The sequence below is a fragment of the Protopterus annectens genome, chromosome 2.part0 (assembly GCF_019279795.1).
Source record: "Protopterus annectens isolate FY-2018-M chromosome 2.part0, PAN1.0, whole genome shotgun sequence".
Lineage (NCBI taxonomy): Eukaryota > Metazoa > Chordata > Ceratodontiformes > Protopteridae > Protopterus > Protopterus annectens.
The window spans coordinates 1,775,771,710-1,775,795,554 of NC_056728.1; the positions used below are offsets into that span (position 1 = coordinate 1,775,771,710).

General features: G+C 37.7%; 1 protein-coding gene across 1 annotated transcript in view; it reads left to right on the forward strand.

The window, feature by feature from the left end:
- Positions 1-23,845, forward strand: part of VWA5B1 (von Willebrand factor A domain containing 5B1) — a 1,382,556-nt gene that overhangs the window by 999,896 nt on the left and 358,815 nt on the right. The window contains exon 11 of the mRNA XM_044060446.1: positions 4,540-4,742. Within this exon, the coding sequence (XP_043916381.1) occupies positions 4,540-4,742 (203 nt within the window). The remainder of the gene's footprint in view (positions 1-4,539; positions 4,743-23,845) is intronic.

The window sequence follows — 23,845 nt, forward strand, 5'->3', positions numbered from 1 at the left end:
TAATTCTTAAACAAACTTGATATATTATGTGAGAGACATTAACACAATGTTAGTGGAGACAAGGCTCTCACATCTAAGCACTTAAAATACTAATCAGGTTGTCAGTAATAAACACAGTATACCCACCACACACTGTATAGACCATACACATATGCCCACATCTGCTGTGTCTCTTAAATGTAACTTTCCTTAACCCCAAAGGCCTCCCAGACATTTCACTTACTATAAATATCCTTAGCAACCCCAAAATCACTCTACCAAAACAACACTCACCAAAATAAATATATCCACATTTTACAGTGTCGCAGCTTCTAATCCTATAGGGCAAGACACCACGGAACCCAATATTTTGGTCATAGGAGACTCCGTTGTGAGACACACAGATGTGTCGCTCACCAGGCTGAGAAAGGATAGCATCACAGTTAGCTTCTATCAGAGGCCAGGATCCACTATGTCACCCATGAACTCAGGTTGTTGAACCACAGGTACCTTTATGATTTAGTCATAGTCCATGTGAGCGTAAACACCTAGAGATGTGCCTCCCTGGACTATATGAAGAGACATGATGGAGCTCTCAGACTACATGTCTCAAGCAGCTATGAGCCGACCATTGAGCAGCATTTGACCTTCTACAAGGATGATGCCACAAAAGATGACTGAGGTTAATAATTTACTTAGGTTTTGGTGTCACTCATAGAGGGTACGATATTTTTCAGCATGGAAGGATATGGTGAACAGACCACAGTGCTTTGCTAGGAATGGTCTGGACCTGTCCCCTCTAGGTTTTTGAATATTGCCTAAAACACCGTTCTCCTCAATAGTACCCTTTTTTAAGCAATGCCACCCTAACAAACCTTTTGACATAGCAAAACCAACCCAACAAAATCTAAAAGTATTACTGCTCAATGCTGGGAGTCTAAACAGGAAACTACTCCCTGCAAGCACTCCTCAGCCTAGAAAATGTAGATATTTGTGCACTTACTGAGACATGATTTAAAGCTGCAACAGCACCCTGGCAGTGCAGAGCTATAATGCCTTCCACACATTTTATACCAGCTACCTCACTGGAAGGGACAAAAGATGGAGGTGTTTCAAAAACAAACACACCTCAAGGATAGACAAGAGTATGACATAATTGAGCTATTCCATGTCCAAATTACCATTGGCAAAGTCTCATACAATACACTAGCAAGCTATAAGCCCCTCCTTATTACCCAGGAAATCCATAACATGTATTTATTTCTACTGGAGACACTCCCCATTCAACTCTATACCATATTCCTAGGTGACTTTATCTCCCCCACTATAAACCAGGAATCATACAGTGACCCCAAACATGCAGGCCGAGATTCCTGGTATTTTTAAACACAAACACCCTGGACTAGCTAGTCTATACCCAGTTAATCCAGAACAATGTCTTGCAGGTCTGGCCTTTTTACACTTCTCCACCACTTTGGGCATATTTTGAGATCCAAAATAAATACAACAAAAAACAAGATCTTCACTTGATCACTGGCACTGATTTTTGAGACTGGTTATGTGTACGGCATATAGATGGCATGTGTCAGAGTGAGTGGAATGTTAGTGGCTAGATCATGCAGAAACCAAGCATATCATCCAGGAGCTATGGTACTGGCTGGGGTATTACTTAGTTTGGACATGTGTTACATCTCCACACCTTTTCAGGCATCTGTGACTGACATGTTGCCATCAGTATTTTCCTGGAAACAAACAGATGAGCAGGATGCTTAGTGGGCACTCAAGTAGAACCCCAGAGGTGTATAGGTTTTCTCTGTCTGTACTGATGGAGGGGGAAGGTCTCATATACACTGACTGTGTGTGTGTGTGTTTGTGTGTTTACACATGTATATGTATGTGCACTCATGTGCTGCTCTGTATATGTGTGTTTGTGTGCATGTGTGTGTGTGTGTGTGTGTGTGTGTGTGTGTGTGTGTGTGTGTGTGTGTGTGGGTTTGTGTGTGTGTGTGTGTGTGTGTGTGTGTGTGTGTGTGTGTGTGTGTGTGTGTGTGTGTGTGTGTGTGTGTGTGTGTGTGTGTGTGTGTGTGTGTGTGTGTCTAAGAGAGTTTTAAAGAAGATAGTAAGCCTTTATGTGCCACTTTGCAGCAGTACCACCACAGCAATTTGTTGCACTAGTCAGTGTTCAGTGTACTGCCACCTGCTTACCACAGTACACTAAACACCAGTGAGAGGCATGTAGTTCCTTCTCTGAGTCATGACCCAGATATTTGGTGCACTATATAGGCTCTGAGTGGCTCAAAAGGAAGCATGCTGCAGCTCTTTCTGGGTATGAAAGTATGTTTACATCTTTATTTGGACCATTGTAGGGGAAAAGTTTAGTTTTCCTCAGTTATTTTAGCTTATGAAATTATTGCTTTTTCATAGATATAGACACCCATATTACTGTTAATTATAATAAAATTATAAGCATTGTAACCCAGTGTTTTGAGATGTAATGTCATTATTCTTTTTCTTTTTTTATTCATCTGCTTGACCAAGAAAATGGTTGCCTGACCTTCACCCATTTGGTCCATTCATTCCTCCTGAGGGTATAGGAAAGGGCCTCCAGGGCAAGCTCACAAAATTCTTTCCATCCTGGATCATGTAGGGCCCCTGTCTGAGCAAGGGTCCTGCAACCCATTTGTTCTCTACTATTGAGCTCACTACCTTCCTCATATAAAATGCACATTGAGCCATCCCTTCCCTGAGGCAAGAACCACATGGTCCGTTCATTGCCCAGGTTGAGCTCACATGTCTTGTTCCTTTATTTATTGGCTTGTTTGTTTGTTTGTTTACCAGGTAGGGTTACCACCTGTTGCTACATATTTTTATTTTTAGTAAAAGTTCTTCATTTTTTACTTCTGTTATATATATTTTTATGCCCTGCAAAATCTGATGTTTCTATAAAAAATGTCCCACTTTGGGCATTTGAAAAGGTGGCAACCCTATTACCAGGTAGGTTGGCTTGTCATCTGACCCTTTTCAGTCCTACCCAGACTCTGAGAGGAGCAGAATTTGCAGAGCAAACATCACACATCCAATGGGCATATAATACATAGAATAAGGTGGGTGAAAGGACTGGGAAAGGCGATTTATGGGTGGTCCTTGGGCAGCAGCTGAGGAAATGGTGAAAAATAACACTGGGCATTATTATCAAATGGTTCATACTATATTCTCTACAGATCTGTGAGACATTTTTCTGCTTAAAGATGGCACACAGTACCAGAGCTGTAAGAATGGGTAATGGAAAACACAGTCAAAATAACTATTTACCATAGCACAAGGGATATGATACAATGCTAGATTCAAAAGATGGGGGAAAAACACTTCAGAAATGAGGTAAGTGTAGTAATATGTAGTGGTCTTTTAACACTAACCCAAACTGTTGATATGAGGACATGGTTATGCTCTTGTTTAGGGCAATGCACATTAAAATCTTCCTCTACATATCCTGTATAGGATATACTCAGCCCATGTTGCTTGTGGTAACTCTAGTCCCATTCCTACATCTGTGACTTAAAGGATTGCAGTTTGGCCCTTCAGTTAGATAAGCACCCTACACAAGCCTGGATATTCACTTATTTTTTTCCCAAAGCCTAGCCCAGCCATCAAACATACCTTTCAATTGTTCAGATTTTTGCCTCATATTTTTGGTTTGTTCCTCACAAAGTGTATGTTTTTTATCAAATCACTGAGGACTGAAGTTACTAAATAATGACATACGTTTCAGTGTCAGACTTCATATCCTTCAGATAATACATGCTCACACAAATCCTCTTATTCTAGCAACTTAAGTTTAGAAGAGCAATATTTAAAATCTGTCAATATTTTTGGCCTTTGCCCCCCCCCCCCCATTATTTTAGGCTTTGTCCAAATTTCTTGTGCTAATAGGTTGAAAGATATGTACATAATTGAAATCCTAACTCCAGCTTCTAAGTCATACAAAAGCCGTACAACATACACTAGGGATTTAATAATGATTATGCCTATTGTTAAAGTTATGTTTATGTTTTTGTATACCTGTGAAACAGGCTACCACTCTACAGACGGCACCCTGCTGTTGATCAGTTCAGGGTGTTCTGCCTATGTTTGGGGAGCCAATTACATGTCTTCTACAAGAAAGATAAAGGAATAATAAAGGCATGTGTGCTGTCTTGCAGGAAATGATCACAGCTACAAATTAATGATTGTGAACTGTTTCCCATGTCGGCTGTGGTAGTTTCCTACCTCAAAGATGCTGAATGATCACCAATTTTCTATTAAAGAAATGTTTTCTAGAGCAGCCTTCTTGACAATTCTTATGATGGACTTGTGTATAAACCCTTTTAATTCTTACAGTCTTTTTATTAACTGTATCGTGTGTGTATTCTTAATCTGTATCTACTCATGTAAGTCTAGCTCACTCAGATGAGTGTGTTCATTGAAGTGTTACCTGGTAGTATAAATCAATGAGAATGGACTAATGCAAGTATATATATTTCAAATGTTTCCAATAAATTGCTTTATTCATTATTGATTTAGGAGACTTTGGCTTTGGCCTGTGATTACTTGAAGAGAATCCGAGCTGACATGGGAGGAACAGACATCTATTCACCACTGAATTGGATTTTGCGTCAGCCAGTTAGCAGAGGACATCCACGCCTGATTTTTCTTCTAACTGATGGAGCCGTAAGCAACACAGGGAAGGTCATTGAGCTTGTTCGGAATCATTCTCGCTCCACAAGGTATGCCACCCTTTACAGGCACTTAATAGTGCTCACCTCCCAAACTGAGCAGGCCATAGACACACACACACAGATATATAGATATAATTTTCAGTATAAATAAAAATATTAATACAAATATGTGATTGTGCACATTTAATATATATATATATATATATATATATATATATATATATATATATATATATATATATATATATATAAGCCTATGCATACTAGTGCAGTACTCTTGAAAAATCAGGTCAGTTTGGCACAGAGAAAGCTGAAAAGGTTATATAAAAGCAAAAACTGTAGTTATACAGAATGTAACACTGTAGCTGGCATTATATGTAGAAATGTACACTTTGGTGTACTGCTGTACCATCGGATAGCAATTATTACATCATAGTGTCAACATGCCACAGAACTGTTAGAGATTGGTTACATTTGCATAGCTGTTACACACTGCATGTTACCATAAACAGCTAATGTTTAGAGAGTAAATGCTTGTGTTAGAAACTGGTAGTGATGTGTTATTTTGAATTTAGTAGTGGAACTGGGCGCATCACTGTATTGATTGATAGCTGTTAAATGCAATGCATAGATAAAGTGTTATTCAGAAAAAGGCATAAAAAGCTACTTTTGGGACTGTTGCGTTTCTTAAGGCATATCTTCTCTCTGTGTGATAGTGTAACATACTATCACTTGATGGAGGGGGACTTTGCTTCTGTAGCACACAGTGTTGCAAGTACATTTGACTCTACGTGGCACTATAAAGTATACATTTGATAGCTAAATATCAGCATAGATTACTGGCTTCTCTTGGCTTGTGCCTCCATATGTACTGTACAGGAGCACAGTCATGACTTCTCCATAAGTTGCATCATAATGCACCAGCACATGCTGGAAGGCAGCATGAATATTGTTATATAGGAGCTTAGGTATATCTATAGATAAGACATTATGGTACAGTAGCAGTGGCGGATTCAGGAATCTACAAAAGAGGGGGCGCAGTCTGGTTAATTGACTACCACGGTGGGAGTGGGAAAGTGGGACACTGGGCTTGGTGGATATGGAAAGATCACCTTAAGCTGTTCTGACATTATATGTGAAAAGACAGCAATATACATTCAGTTGCTCATGATTTTGTTGTGGATGTGGAAGTAGAAATAGTTTTTTCCTGTGCAGCACACAGCACATTTACAAATAGCACAAGTTTTTTTCAACACATGCCTGAGAGATTGGTTTGCCCATGCTAAGTCACAGTCTCCTTCCATGGTATAGTTGGCATATGCATTGGTATAACCTATGAAAGCATCCCACTGAAGGTGAAATTAGCCATAGCGAGTACAATAGTAAATTTAAGTAATTTTTTTGTAAGTAAAAAATGATATCTATGGAAACAGTGAAGTTTACTTAAGTAACACAGCAATCAAGAAAGTAGATGTTAAGAAAACATCTCAGAAAGCAAATACTCAGTTTAGTAATTGTAGTAAACTTATAGATGAAATTAGTAAAACAGATATTTCCCTTTAAATATCTACTGACTAAATATTTTCTGAGCTTTTATTAGCAATGCTGTTTTAGTTTCATCTTGGATTTGTCTCCATGTTAAACCTAAAAACCTCAGTGTCTTCCTTTTCATCTTTTCAAGGTATTCAGGTTTACAAGTCAAATAACCATTTATCCTCCCACTACATGAATAACAGCATGTCCCAATTTCACAGGTAATAAAAATGTTTAGCAACATATATTTAAATGCACAGGACGCTTTGTTAAAATAAACTATTTCACAAACCCTGTTGGTAAAGGAGAAAACCTACATGTAACAATCTGCTTAATTTTCAGTCAGTCATTTGGGACTTGGCTGCCTGTATTAATAACAGACTCTTCACTGACCCCTTGCCTCTGTGGTGGTTAGAAATCCTTTAACCTTAAACAACATATCCTTTGTATTATCCCACTATGGTCTAATGATGTTGTAGTACCCACTTTATCCCTCCCATATTAGGACAGTCATTGAATATAATGCCCGATTCAGCATGTACCTCACTAAACACTTAACATGCTTAAAATGCAGCAGTTTCCTCACTAGACAGACTAAAATCTAAGTCCATATATTTTGTGTCACATGGACTCTGCAGGGGTAATGCTTGGTTATCAGCATCCCAGTATCCTATGACCTCTTTCACCTAACATATTTCATTCTCATCAGATGTATATATACACAGCATTCTTCCTTGCATCTACCCTCAAAAACAAGCATCCTGTATATGTCTGATGTTTAACTATTTCTTTCTCCTGAACAGTATACAACCACTAGACAAGCAATAGTCAACTTTTACAAATCTCTAATGCATAATTGTGAGGAAAGATAAAGAAATAAGGACCATACTCAACCCAGCTCTCACGTAACCTATAATTACTTAATGTGAACACCTTTGAAAAGGGTTGATTTTTGACTAGAGAAAGTCCAGTAAAGATGGAGACCTCTAATAGGTATGTGTGAAAAAAACCTTTATACAGCTGGTGGTGTGGGGTTGAAGGGCCAAAGAAGCTCTGATTGTCTAGATTCTGTGTGTTAATTGTGTTTCTACTGCTTTCCAGAAGATTTAACCCTCAACAGTGTGTACGTCTACAGATAAAATCAGTGATATAATTTTATGCATTCACACTGCCCTGGCAAGCCACATCTATCACAAGACAGATAAAACACACACACACACACACACACACACACACACACACACACACACACACACATGAGAGCATCTAAATGAGACATGATCAACTGCTTCCTCATACATCCTGCCTAGGCTACCCAAATACTAATTTATTGCCACGGTACTGCTTATTTAATGGACAAATAAATGTAATAGTAAATAACTACAAAAACAGAGATAGTTAGACACCAACTATCAGTGCAACATTTTCCAGCACTGTGTAAGTACCAGAACATGTCTATATGATAAATATATTTAATAGCAAATAACATATATTCATAATATTCCTGGAAAATAACTCACATTTACTCTGGTTTCCATAGCCAGATCATGGTCAAATGGGGCCCCAGACAAGGTAATGTTTGAGCTGACACACATTCACACCACCCCCCATGGCCATTCCAGTGTTCCATTACTTAGCTGTTTCTCCCCATTTACCATAAGCACTGTTCAAACCTCTCAGTATGCATACTATTTTATTCTTTACTTCTACAATGATTACAGATATTTAGATTTAAAACGTATTTTAAATTTTATAGCACAAACACCGATAGACATTTGCTAAACAAAACAATACAGTCTCACACTGAAAACAGACTTAACATTAACAGTAAACTTCTCTGGCCTTGAAACTGAAACAGCATTGAAAGCCACATTCAAAGAAAATGTATTTGACCAGTGGCAAAAAAAGTTTACCTTTGGGCTGTTTTCAAACCATAGGACCATGCATACAGGCATGTGCTCTTTGAAATCACCTTACTGATTGTATTAAACTATATCTCTTGTATAATGCAGCACCACTTGTTGGACTGCATTTTATGTGGGTAATTTTGAACATTTTTCCAGTAAGCAATGAAATAAAATGTTATACCCAGTGATGACAAAACTGCCCATTTCAGAACCTTTCAACTACAGAAGGCCACTTAAACTTTTGTCATTACAATCCACCAATATCATGTGCACAATCGTTGCAGAGGTAAAGGTCATCTGAATAATTCCACATTAAAGAAATCTGTTACTAATGAAGAGGGTGCTGCTAGCAAACAACTTTATATTTCAGTCTTTCATCTACGAATTCAGTGCTTGCTGCCCTCGAAAAATAAATTTCCTATGTTGCAAAAAATAAATAAATAAATTGGTAAGCTGATAATATTGCAAAAGGGAATGGATGGCAAACCGACAACAGGTTCATAGTTATTTGGCATCGCATCCAAAGGAAAACACACTCAGGACTGCAGTACCCCTCCCCCCCAATTACAACACATCAGCAATCCACCTACATGCTGTGGGAGTAGAACCTACAGCTTTCTTTATCAAAAGCAAGTATGCTAACTGTTGTGCAACTAACATAGCTTTTAAATTTTAAGCACAACAGTTCTGACCATTTGCTAAACAAAGTAGTTGCACATTGAAAGCAGACTTCTCAAGAGCAGCAGTAAACTTATATACCCTTGAAGCTCACAATCCCTTGAAAATGCACTGAACCAAGTAAAACAACCCTCAACATATCCAGTTCCTCCATTTGTAAAATAATTCCACTCCTTGTTACAACTTAAAATGAATAACTAAAAATAACTAACTCTTATCACCACAGACATCAAGGCTTATGAAACAGCTGCATTATGCAGGTGTCACAGCCAGAGCATGGTCAAATTAGCCCAAGGCAGGGTAATGGATCAGGCCACACTCACTGCCATTCTTTGTCCCATTACTTGGCTATTTCTCCCCAGTTACCATGAACACTGTTCAAACCTCTCTGTGTGAATATTGATTTCTGATTTACTTCTACAATGCTTAGATATATTTGGATTTCATTTGAAACTTTTATTTCAAATTTTATAGCAGAAACACTGATAGACATTTGCTAAACAAAGCAATACAGTAACAATGAAAACAGACTTGGCATTAAAACTTCTTTGCCCTTGAAACTCACATTCATTTAAATGGCATTGAAACCCACATTCAAAGAAAATGCATCTGGCCAGTGGTGGATAAAGTTTATTTTTGCGCTGTTTTCAAATCAAAGGCCCCTTGTACACATTTGTGTGTTCTTTAATTCACCTTCCTGATTGTATTAAATTATATTCCTTTTATAATACAGCACCATGTGATAGAACATGTTGAAAGCAATGAAAAAAAATGTATGAATATACATTGAATGCATGATATATATATATTGAATGCAAATACATGAATGGATGCATAGAACGTTTACACAATAACCTGGCAATGGATGGAGATATTCACCCAAACCCTGGCCCTGCCACCTTAGATAAGGTAACTTCAATTGCATCTAACCCAGTTGAATCACTATCTATTAATAAGTCCCCCAACTCCCTCCTGATCTGCCAACTAAATATTCATACCATAAATAACAAAGTACACAATCTTCATGCCCTCCTACAAGTCCAGTCCCCTGATGTTTTATGCCTAACTGAAACCTGGCTGAAACCATTAACCTCAGATAATGAAATTCTACCACATGGGTATAATATACTTAGACTAAATCGCTCAACCAGGAAGGGGGGGGGGTAGCTGTACTCTTCAAATCTACACTAAATTTTACCTCAGACCCCATTCAAACACCCCAGGTCAATAAGGCAGAAATAATTGCTACCAAGCTCCAAATTAACAAAAACAAATGCATGAATATAGTCTGCGTGTATATTCCACCAGGGAATAATACCAATACACTAGAAGGCATCATCCAATGGTTAGCTAGCAACTATCCACAGGAAACCATTGTGCTAGGAGATCTTAACACTGACTGTGAGACTTGTTCCTCTCAATCTCCTACCACCCATGTAAACCTGTATGGATTCACACAGGTTATATCCACCCCCCACCAGGATGGGAAACTTAATCAAAAAGATAGTATACTGGATTGGATACTAATCAATAGCCACCCCCAAATGTATTCATCAGAGGCCATCCCCGATGACCTCAGCAATCACTTTCTCACCTTTATCTGCAAGCACAAATCTAATTACTCCCATCAGCCCATCTACAGAACAATAAGAAATAGTAAAAGCTTCAATCCTAGTAAGTTCCAGGACGAACTTAAGGCATGCAACTGGGCTGCCCTAAAGCACTTTTGCCCCTAGATGAAGCTATCTCCCACTTTAACAATAAATTCCTTACCATCCTCGAATCCCATGCTCCCGCTCGTTCCACTAGGGTAAAAACAAAAGCTGACCCATGGCTCTCTAAAGAAACTAAATCAAAAATCATAGTCAGAAACAAGGCATGCGGGCTACAAAGACCCCTAAATCAAACCAAATTTAGACAACTAAGAAATGAAATAAAACGATCCATTCTATTAGATAAAAAAAAAAAAACTACTACCTCCATCTCCAACAAGGAAACCAAAATAACCCCCAAAAATTCTGGGCAGGGATAAATAAATTACTGCACCCAGGTCAAACCACCACTCCACCTCCCTCAGCCTCTACTGATAAACTACCAGCGGATGTTGCTAACACCTTTAATAATTTCTTTACTGAAACTATCCAAGCCATTGCTTAACTCCTCTAACCCACTGGATAGCACTCCCAGCCCTCCTTTAGCTTCTGACCAGTCTCTACATCTTTTATTAGTTTACTACTCAAAAAATTAAAACCTACTACCCTAGCTGCAGACCTTCGCCCAGCTGAATATTTGCAAAAAGCTGCTGATACCATAGCGTACCCCGTTTCCATTCTAATTAATCAGTCCATATCAGAAGCCTCAGTCCCCTCTATCTGGAAAATATATCATGTCATACCCCTCCATAAAGGTGGAAAATCTACTGAATTATCCAATTATAGACCCATAGCCATCTTATCACCTCTGGCAAAAATCATGGAAAAATGCATCCATAAACAACTTCTGTACTTTCTAACCCAAAATAACCTACTGTCTAACTCCCAGCATGGCTTCAGGCCATATCATAGTACCACCACAGCTCTCCTCTCCTTCTCTAATGCAATAATCTATAACAGGAACAACTTCAAGTTATCCTCAGCCATTTTCTTTGACCTCTCCAAGGCTTTTGATATGGTCAGCCACCATCTTCTCATCAACACCCTGGCAACAATGTCTCTAGGCAATCACTCTCTTCGATGGTTTGAATCCTACCTGCACAATAGACAACAATCTGTCTTATGGCAGAATAAACTCTCAAACCTCCTACCCAATACCCTAGGTGTCCCACAGGGGTCTATCTTGGGACCAATTCTGTTTTCCATTTTTATCAATGACCTCCACACAGTCATCCCTGAAGCCATCTGTATTCAATACACAGGCGACTCAACGTTGATCTGCACTGGCACCTTGCAAACAGAGCTGCTATCAATAACTCAAAGTACTTTTAACCTAGTAGATAATTGGCTTGCCGCTCGCTGTCTGATTCTAAATCCTAACAAAACAAAGCTCCTACATTTCACCCCACCCAAAGATCCTATCTCTCTCCATTAAGGCTAATAATGGTACCATAATCTCATGCCCATACAAAACTGCTAGGAGTTATTATTGATAACAATCTTAAGTTTGATGTGCATGTCAACAAAACAATCAAAACCATTAACAGAGGACTTACATTGCCCACTCCCATCTACTCTCTACACTCTACTATGCTTCCCCTTTACTTGTCAACCTAATTAAAACTGATATTAAACTCTCAAGCTGCTATAATAACATAGCTAGATTTGCAACTGGTCTACCCTATAGAACACATCATTGTAAAAATCTAAATTATCTCGGATAGCTAGAGCTACCAAGGCAGATTCAGTATAATCTACTCATTGTGGCTCACAAAGCACTTAACCAACCAGAAAATACACCTGCCCTGAAAATTATCATCTATTCCCACTCCAACTCCAGATCACTCTGGTAATCTAATAGATTGGTAGTGCAAACCATCAAATCCAACAACTCAGCTGGTGACTCCCTGTTCGCCAACTCTGCTGGCAAAATTTGGAACTTACTTCTTGCTAACATTACCTTAGATACCACCCTATCTCAATTTAAAACAGCTCTCAAGGAGTATTTCAAGTCGCAATAGATATGTCCCTGCTCCAAGCTTGACTAAATCTTTATTCATACTGGTGTACTAATAATATGTCTGTAAATGGAATTCAAATATCTTTATTTGTTAAGCCAGATTAGAAGTTTGTTAGACTGTATAAATTTAACGGGACTGTAAAGTGTGTTATATCTGTATAATGTTATGATGACTCCTGTTCTATCTGTACATTGTGATGATTGCATATGTAACCACCTTTGGAGCTTTTCTCCCCGGGTCTCTGCCAAAAATGGACATGTATCCAGTCGGACTATCCTGGTCAACAAATGTAAAATAAAAAATACATAAAAAATAAAAATGAACCAATATTGACAAAACTGCTCAATTCAGAACATTTCAACCATAAAAGGCCACTGAAACTTCTATCATTACAATCCACTAATGTCAGTCAGTATGCACAATCTCTGCAGAAGTAAAAGTCATCTGAATAATTCCACATTAAAGATATTCTGTAACTAATGAAGAGGTTGCTGCTAGCAAACAACTTTGTATTTTATTGTTTCATCTACAAATTCAGTACCCACTGCTCTTGAAGAATAAATTGACTACATTACATTAAAAAATGTTAAGCTGGTAATATTGCAATAGGGAATGGATGGCAAACTGAAAACAGGTCCATAACTAGGCAAATCATCCAAAGGAGGACATACTGAGGACTGCAGCACCTCACCCCCCTTGATGCCCCACACAGTATCAGCAATCCATCTACATGCTTTGGGAGTAGAACCCATAGCCTTCTGCATCTACTAACAATTATTTTCAACTCTACAGCACAATAGTAATGTTGTTGTGTCTTTCAGCTTTTCGAACTCCTGTCCGCTAATGATTGGCAGCAGATTTAGCTCTGATGCACAACCTTCAACAAAGATTCATGCATGTCTCCACACAGAAGAAGCTTTAGCTGAGAATCAAACAGAGTATACAGCACAATAGTAATAGCATTTGCTAATCAAATCAGTTGCATATTGTAAACAGATTTAGCATGAGCAGTAGTAAACTTTAAGCTCACAATTAATTGAAAAATGCACCTGAAACACATTTCCTTGAGAAGTGCTCCTGAAACTCAATTATTTGAGAAATGCACCTGGCAGCTTGATGGTTGGGGTAAATTAACCATTTGCTATCCCTATTTAGGGCATTTACAAAGTCTGAACAATAGGGATACATTTTAAATATTGCTGTCATAAAACTTAGAAAGTTGCTAGAATAAAATGTCTTGTGTTACCATACATTTTCTGAAGAGCAAAGTCTGAAACTCAAATGTCTGTCATTATTTAGTGAATTCAGTCCTCACTGATTTGACACAAAAATCCAAAAAAATCACAAACTTTATGAGGAGCAGGCCAAAAATGTTGTTGTTGTGTCTAGGGGTCGCCACAGCGGAACTCCGGTCTGCTAATGATTGGCAGTAGATTTTGCTGAGAATCGAACAGGACAATGTCTTACCAGAGGGGCGAACGCGCTCACCGCAGCACCACCATGGGCAGGCCAAAAATATGAGGTGAAAATCTGGACCATACCTCTCAACCTCTTAGCACAAAAATCTGAACAAAGCCTGACATAATGGGGGAGAGGCAGATTTTAAATATTGCTCTGTTAAATGTAGAAAGTTGCTAGAAAAACAAGATTTGTCTTGGTATGCATTTTCCTGAAGGATATGAAGTCTGAAACTCAAATGTATGTCATTTAATGACTTCAATCTTCAGATCATCCAAGTGTTTTGCCATAGAATCAGAAATTTTATGAGGAATAGATCAAAAATATGAAGCAAAAATCTGGACAGTTGAGAATGTAGTGTCTCTCTTTCATTCACACAGACACACACACACACATATAAACGCACTCCTTACATGTCCATCTGTGTTGTCTGTAGCACACACACTAGTTGTGTTCCGCTATATGTGGAGCATTCTGTCATTCCATTCATCAGCATAGCTCTCTTGTTCTTGTGCTTTATTGTCCTCAGTCCCTCCCATCCCTTATGTTAGTAACTGCAAACATTGTAGTTTTCTTTTTCAGAATAAATATGTTGACGCAAAACATGTTCTTCCATAGAGTTTATAAATGAATTTGATTAGTTTTGGAATCCTCCAACTTTGACCCTTCTTTATCATTATTTCATTTCAAAACTTTATTCACCAAGAAAGCAGTTTAATTAGCCCATTACGCAAATACAAAAAACCGTGAGTATTACGCGTTAATTAACTTCTGACTTCTCTTCCTAGCATTAGTGGATGAATAAATCTTATTTTAATTTCCCCCTTTTAAGTCTTAAAATTACACAAAGCATGATTGGCAGAAGGAAACTACACAGGTCTGTACATCTAAACAAAGAAACTAGGAGATTAAATGACATGACTGTGACTGCCTTTTCTCAGAATGCTTCATTTTCAGAGTTGGTATTTATATGTTCGGTGGTGTGGGGGATTTGACAAAGATAAGTTTAAGGGAAAAGAGCAATGTCCGCTCTTTATTTTTTATGACTGCTGAACATTTCAGTATGAAGCCAAGGAATGTTTTTTTATTTTTTTAACGATTTTTGGCTCAGTGAAGTACTTACAGTTGAGTGAAAAGCTAGGGGAAAACTTTCAGAAGCAGCTGGAGGAATTTCCCTCATCAGTCCATGGATGGAGCACACACACACACACACACACACACACACACACACACACACACACACACACACACACACACACACACACACACACACACACACACACACACACGCACACATCTACTGAAGTAACTTGAGGAATGACTCAGCTGAAATTGCTCGGATTACTCTGGCTTCTGGAACATGATTGGACCATGGGAATCAGCTGACAAGGAACTAAGCCACTCAGTTCAATTGTATTACAGGAGATACCCTTGCAAAGCAAAAACAAAAATATAAACTGGCAAACGGCAAGGCTGAAGAGCAAAATGCATCTCCAAATTAATGGTAATAATGGGGCACTTTAGCACCGCTGGTAAATCTGCCATTGTTGAAATGGAAAATGTACACTCTTGAATGTACATTTTCACACAACAACAATAATATTTTTTTTTTTTTTTTTTTTTTTCATGCCATGGATGTTCACTACTTTAAAAAGGGGGTGGCGCGCGCCCCTGCGCCCAGGCCTAAATCCGCCACTGAGTAGTCTTTTTGGCTGATGAGGGAGGTGCAAGTGAGTCATGGCAGTGGGGGTGATCATGTCTTACTTACATCCAGGGATCCCAATATGATGGGTAAGTAGCATGTGAACATTATTCAGCAACAATGTATAAAAAATTCACCATTGAGAAGGTAGCTGAATCTACAAGCTACGCATAGGCATTGGGTAACTCTGTTTGACTAGAGAGGGCAGCACGCCAAAGGTGGATGGGCTATTGTTAAAAATCACGTAGTATCCACATGTGGCTGGGGACCATGGCCATAACATACTAGTATGCAGAAAGAGAAGACTGACAGATGTGTATTATCAGACACACAAACTGGCATGCACTCTGGAGAGGGAAGGGAAGGTTATTGGCAGTGATCCATGAAAAGCAACTATAGTCTCTAGCATTAATAATTCACTTGTGATTTTGACTCATTACAGCCGAATGACACCTGTAGGCATTTCTGCAGTTAGATCCTAATGATGCCTCTAGGCATCAGATATTGCTTGCTCATTTTTGCACTAATAATTTCAAAACCATTCTGCATATAAAGTATTAAATGATTTCATCATAAAGCTTACACAGTACCAAACATATCAAACACACACACTGGCATGCACTCTGGACAGGGAAGGGAAGATAATGTTTCTGTCACTAGGGAACAGGTCCTTAATGTTCTCTCTAAGACCCAGAACACTGCATCAGTGGTCTCAGACAATATCTCAGAATGCCTTCTAAATAGCATGAAACATGACCTGTCAGGGGCTCTGGAATTACTGTTTAACTGTAGCCTCCAAGCAGGCTTCATGCCTCATGAATGGAGAAAGGCAACAGTCATCCCTCTGCACAAAGGTGGGTCATCTACAGATCCTGGAAACTAATGACTCATAAGTCTCACTAGTCTTGTATGTAAAGCCATAGAAAGAATTATCATGGAGATGATCAACAGAGATATAGGAAACCTTCAGACACTGGACCCAACCCAGTTTGGTTTCATCAACGGCAGAACATGCGTTCTTAACCTGGTGGACTTATTTGAGAAGGTCAACAAAGCAATGGATGAGGGCAACATTTTTCACATTGCCTACCTTGACTTGGCGAAGACATTGGACACAATACCCCACTCAGGCATTGCTGACAAACTCAAGAGGTTAGGAACAAACCCGTATGTTACCCAGTGGATAGCCAACTGGTTCACAGACAGGACCCAGGAAGTTAGAATTGAAGAGTCCACCTCTACAAAGAGGCCAGTCACAAGTAGAGTCCCTCAGGGATTAGCCCTTGGACCGCTTCTTTTTGGCATTTACTTCTCAGAAGTCAAGGCCAGTGTCAGTGGTCTCTGGCTGACTAAATTTGCAGATGATTGCAAATTAGGAGCTGTGATTAAATCTCATACTTACACAAATGTTCTCCAGGATGGGCTGACACAGACAAACAACTGGTGTCAGAGCCATGGACTAAGACTAAATGCCAAGAAATGCATGATAGCATCCTTTGGGAAGTCATCCATCCCTGGTAACTCTCATATTGACAAAACACCCCTTAGAGTTGACCCAGTAATCAGGGACGTAGGGACACAAACAGATAGTAATCTAGCCTTTGATCATCACGTGCCTACAGTGGTGAGGAAATCATTCTATGTGCAACTTATAAACAAAGTTATGACATCTAAGTCCAAGGAAGTCATTGTTCTACTGTAGTCAGCATTCATCAGACCTATCATTGAGTACAATGCCCCCTTTGGTATGTACCTAACCAGGCATATCCAACAGCTGGAACATCCACAAAGGTTCCTCACTAAAAGAATACAGGGCATAAGTAATATGCTCTCTGTTGACCACCTCAAGGGCCTATCCCTGTATTTTGTTTCCTATAGGCTTTTGAGGGAGATCTATGCCTGGCATACAGGGCATTATCAGACCCCACTCTGATGGACCTCCTGCATATCCACAAAACAAACGTTACCAGAATTACCCATTCTAAAGACTTAAATCTTGTCTATGATATAAATGGGACCTACTGGAGAGATAGATATGTATCCAAGAGACTACCCCATCTATGAAACAAGCTCCTCATCCATGTGAAGCAGAGTTCCTCCCTAACCTAATTCAGGTGTAACTTGGAAAATTGGATGGGAAACCAGAAATTCATCCCTGGTTTGGCCCCTATGTCTCTAATGCAAACAGGTAGCCTATAAATGGTTCATTTCCCAGTCCCATGCTTACACTTATCAAGGGTGTCATAACTTTTCAGAGATTCAGGATGCATGACGTGGCTTAAAAAGGCTCTTGTGGTTGTTAGCCTGGTAAATACCAATGAACCTATTAATATATGTGTGTTGATATCTGGGGTCTACCTGACAACATCGACGCACTACAACACCGACAACGAAATCACTGACACCACATAACCGAAAGTTCACAAACACGAAACCTCACATGCCCGACACACCACAATCCCGACAATCAACAAACAAAACAAATCCCCTGTCCAAAAAGCACACACACAACACAAGCACACCAAAATCCTTACAAACCCACACTAAACCCTACATACACAACTATCTATAACCTTAACCCAAACCCTAACCCTAGGGTCCGTCACTATCGCACACTCACCTAACCCGCGCCCTAACCCTAACTCACTTAACCCGCCCCTAACCATAAAGACTGTCACTATCGCACACTCACCTAACCCGGGCCCTAACCCTAACTCACTTAACCCGCCCCTAACCCTAAAGACTGTCACTATCACACACTCATCTAACCCGCGCCCTAACCCTAACTCACTTAACCCACCCCTAACCCTAAAGACTGTCACTATTGCACACTCACCTAACCCGCGCCCTAACCCTAACTCACTTAACCCACCCCTATCCCTAGAGTCCGTCAGTATCGCACACTTACCTTACTCGCACCCTAACCCTAACGTCCATCACTACCACATACTTACACAGCCTTTTCACATGTCGGTGTTCTCAGCGTCGGGGTTTTCATCTGTCGGTCATTTCAGTTTTCGATCTTCTGGTGTTGGTGTTCTCATCATCGACGTTGTCAGGTAGACCCGATATCTGACCTTTGTCTAGTGCAGGTAAGGCAATATTAATTGTTGTTCATATATTTATTTACATTATCATAAATGTCATGCTTTTTCTAAATATTTTTCTAAATAACCAAGTAGCACAGACAGAACTTCTTAGCTGTATATGAAAGCTTGGTTTATTGTTTTTTCACTTGTATATGAAAGCTCTCAGCTGGATGAACAATGTCCTACTAACAATATATGTGAAACTTGAGTGTTTGCTGAGATATTAAGTTGTTTACAAAATATCACATTCTTAATACCTAGTATGTTTACTCTGACTTATAAAATCCAGTTTAAAACATAGAGCCTAAAAAAATACTACCACTATAAAAATAGTTTGTGCTGAAGAGTTTGCCATTTACACTTCTTTAGTAACTCATATGGTTCCGAGATATATGTGTTTGAAATGCAAGGATATAAATTTGATTCTACCAAAAAGCTTAGGCTTGAGGGGATGGCCAAGATGGTGAGCAGTTAACAGCACTGTAGTTTTGCTTCAGTTTAACATCTCTGGTAGAATTTTTAAAGAAAATTTCAAAGAATATGTTTCAAAACTTGATGGATATATAATTAAACTACTTCTGAATAAACTACTACAAGAAAAATTAAGTTTGAAACCTTCTTCATTGCTTTTTCCTATCAAGAAACTAATTCCATCAGAATGAGTCACTGTAAACCCAGTATACAGGACAATACAATGAAGAGAGTCATGTATTCTATACTCAGCAACGTAAATTAACTTTCTATAAAGATGGATAAACTGGAAAGCAAAATAGACAATATTAAGGAGGAATTTAAAAAACAGGTGGGAGTGCTGAGGGAAGCTCTTAAACAACAATCTTCACAAATTTCAAATATAGAAGAGGTGATGACTGATTTAGATGGAAGAATGACTGACAGTGAGAATAATGCTGATTTTCTCCTGAAACAAAATAACTTATTTTGGGGAAAAATAGAAGCTCTAGTAAACAGATACAAAAGGAACAACCATTAGGATTTATGGCATCCCAGAGAAAGAGGAAGGAGACAGTATGAGTCAATTTTTAAATACCTGGCTGCATAAGACATTGAACCTGCCTGAAGCTCTTTCCTTTGGTATTAAGAGGGCACACAGATCACTTTCCAATACATCAGTTAAGAAAAATCTACCTACATAGATCAGTGATAGTTAGATTCTTTTCCAGCCAAGTCAAATATATTGTTTTAAAAACAGCATTGACTAATCATCCAGTTAAAATAAAAGAAAACATTATATGATTTGACAATGATTATTCAACTTCAGTTATGTCAAAAAGGAAAGCATGTGTATCTCTTAGGAAGGACTCAAAGAAAAACAATATTAAAGCACACATTTTGTTATAATAATAATAGTAATAATAATAATAATAATGATAATAATAATAATCTTACAGAAGGGCAGAGGATTTTTAACATTTTGGAAGATGCTTTGGAGTTTATACAGAGGAATAAAATTATTGAAAAACAATAAATGAAATGGACTGGAGTTTGTCTATATTTCTCAAAAGAAATGCAACAAGGAATAGGTGGTCAGTTAAAGACAATTACAGTAAAAATGAAAAATAAATGAAACATCACTTCATTCTCATTGTAGTATTTGTTCTGTAACACAAATAAGTATATGGATAGCAAGGATCAGATAATAATATTACTTTTTACAAGGTAAATCATATTTATTACTTATTTCAAATATACTTCTTTTAAGTTACATATATAAGTGAAGCTAATTTATTCCAAAAAGAGCTTAATCAGTTATACCAAACTTATCATTAAATGTAAAATATCAATATGATGAAACTTAAGTAAATAAACATTTAAAGTTCTCAATATGGTTTTGAGCTGTGCTACTAAACCTGGAATTTAAAATGACAGCAAAAAATGTATGCTAAGTTGCATTCTAAATGGCTGTTTTGTCTACACAAAAGAAAGTATTGGAATGTCACTAAACAATTAACACATCATTAACATTTTTACTGGCTATATTCTTATCACACCTCACTGGCACTCTTTCAACGCAAGATTTATTGTTAGGTCTACTTTAAAAATTGGTAGAAAGCTTTATATAAAATAAGACATGAAAACCCGAGAAAACATCCACATATGAAATGTAGGAATCATTGTTTTATCTCTACTTATGCTTAGTTACTGTCTTCCTACAATATTTAGTAAGTTATTTACTGTTTAAAGTAACTTGCTAATCCTTTATTTTGAAATGAAAGTTAAACATGAATACTTGTGATTGTTGTGAGTTTGTCATGCAGAATTTCTAAAAATATGTTATCTGTATTTGTGAAGTATTTGAAAGTTTAGAGTTTCATGTATTTTTTCTTGATTAGATGGATTTGAAGCATTAATATTTATGATTTTTTTATTTTTCAAATACAGTTGAATAAATTCCATAGTATTTGTATATAACATCTTAATAACTACGTACCCTAGTTACATCAGCCTAACACTATAACAATGCTCAATATATACAGCTATTTTATAGGAATAACAATCCAGTTATCAGTGTGCATCTGTTCAGTTATTGTAAAGTGTCAATCAATGATAAGACTTTTTCCCATGTATTGTTAATAAATAGCTTAAGATGAATCCTTAATTCTTTAATTTTAATTTCCAACAATGCTGTGGTCTTCAGTAGGCTGTAGCAGTCTTTCAAAGTCAGTATTGTGTTTGTATTCCATCTTCTTGTTATACACTTCCTTGAGTTTGCAAGTATTGTCCATAGTAAATACATATTTGACACATTAAAATGAGGACCTTCTTACACATTTAATAATACTAGAGCTTTAGATAAGTTAAATGATTCATTAAATAAAGCTTGTAAAAAGTTTTTAATACCATTCCAAAATGGCTTAACTTTAACACAGTCGAAAAAAATGTGATTCCAATCTGCATTGTGTATTTGCTCACACTGCCAACATATTCCCTTTGTGGAAGACTTAATTTTAGTAATTCTATCTGGAGTTAAGAATGCTCTGTGCAAGCATTTCCAATTAAAAACTTTCTAGTTTTCTGTAAAAGATGTATGTTTTATTGATAATAAAATATTTGATTTAATTTCTACAGTTAGCTGTAATGAATGTCCTTTTGTTATATAATTCCAATATGAAGATTTGGGTGTTATTTTATAATTTATCAATATCTTGTAAAATTTTGAAATACTATTTTTCATGTCATAATCATTATATATGATTTCACATAGGCATTTTGTAAGATTAGATGTTTCTTTAAATGAATAATTACTAATTATTCTGCATAAATCTTGCGAATACATCAGAATGCTTTGCATAGTTGACCAGTCTTGTGGAATTTTGTATGTTGTTTCTATTGTTTGCATATCTAGAACTTTTAGTTCTTTGATACATTGAAACCAACAAACAAATCCTTTCTGTTCCCAGGAATTAATTATTTCTCTGTATATTTTATGTTTGGTATCTACTTCTCTGAAGTACAGGCTAACACAGAAAGCCTCTGGCTAATGAAGTTCGCAGATGACTGCAAACTAGGAGTCATAGTCAAGTCCCCAAATGATGTGGACATCCTACAGAAGGGCCTCACTGAGACAAATGCCTGGTGTCAGAGCCATGGCCTCAAGCTCAATGCCAAAAAGTGCAGTGTCATCCCCTTTGGTAGAAACTCTGTACCAATGAACTATCACATAGGCAGCAATCTACTTAACACTGAATGTGTGATAAGAGACCTTGGGACCCAGGTGGAGAGTAGTCTCTCCTTTGATAGTTACATCACCACAGTAGTCAGGAAGTCCTTCTACGTGGCACACCTCATCATAAAAGGGTTCTCATCCAGGAAAAAAGAGGTCATTGTTCCCCTCTACTCGACACTCATTAGACCCATTATACAGTACAACGCCCCTTTTGGAATGTACCTTACAAGACATCTGCAGCAGTTGGAACGGCCACAGAAGTACCTCACAAAGAGGATTACTGGCTTCAAACAAATGCCCTACACTGACCGTCTCAGAAAACTCCAGCTTTACTCCATAGCATATCGCCTACTCCGAGGTGATCTCTGCCTAACATATAAAGGCATGTCAAACCCAGAGCTGTTGGACATGCTACACCTAAAGAAATCCCAATCCCTCCAAGCTACATACTCTAGGGACCTAAACCTTGTCACAACAATAAACAGGACATGCTGGAGGGATAGATTCCTGTCCCAGAGACTTCTCATACTCTGGAACAGGCTACCCATTTATGTCAAGCAAAGTTCTTTATTAGCACTCTTCTAGAAAAATATTGATGAGTGGATGGGAAATAGAAAATACACCCCAGGGATCACTTCTGTGTCTCTGCTCAACAGTGGCACAGGAAAATAACTTTCTTGGGTGGTGTAAGCCAGGGAACTTTATTGGCTAGGCTTACGTAGGCCCTTGGGCCAATAGCTTAGTACCTACCTATGAACCTATGAGGATAGCTCTTTGTAACTATGAATGGTGTTAAAAGATCAGACCAGATTTTTAAATCTATATTTGCATTAATAATTTTCCTAAATGAGTCAATATAATAATTAATCATATGAGTTTTAGTGGTCTTAGTTATGTTATATTGCATACAAATACATATGTGCCATGGCAAATTGTTTTTATATGTTATTTGAATTTTTTTTGTAAATCAAATTAATTTATTGATATTACAGTCAGTAATTCTTTACAATTTGCAGAATAATTTGGACTTATCCAATCTGACATTGTTTTAGATATTGATGCTTTTGTATATGTTTCTATATCAGGAAAGTTTAATCCTCCCTGTTTCCATGGTCTAATATGATGTATTAAAGCTATTCTGTTTCTTTTGGGAAACCATAAAAATTGTATTAGGCATGAGTTTATTTCTTTGAGTATATTCCTTTCTGGTAACAGTTGTATTACCAAAACTATATATAGTATCTTGGGTAGTAAAACCATGTTTATTAACTGTAGTCTATCTTCAAATGTTAATATTATTTTGTTCTACTTTTCCACAGAGATTTTAATTATATTGATGATATTATTGTAGTTTTTTAGACTAATTCATTATTATCCTTGCATAACTCACTTCCTAGATATTTTAAGGTAGATTCTTGTTTCCCTA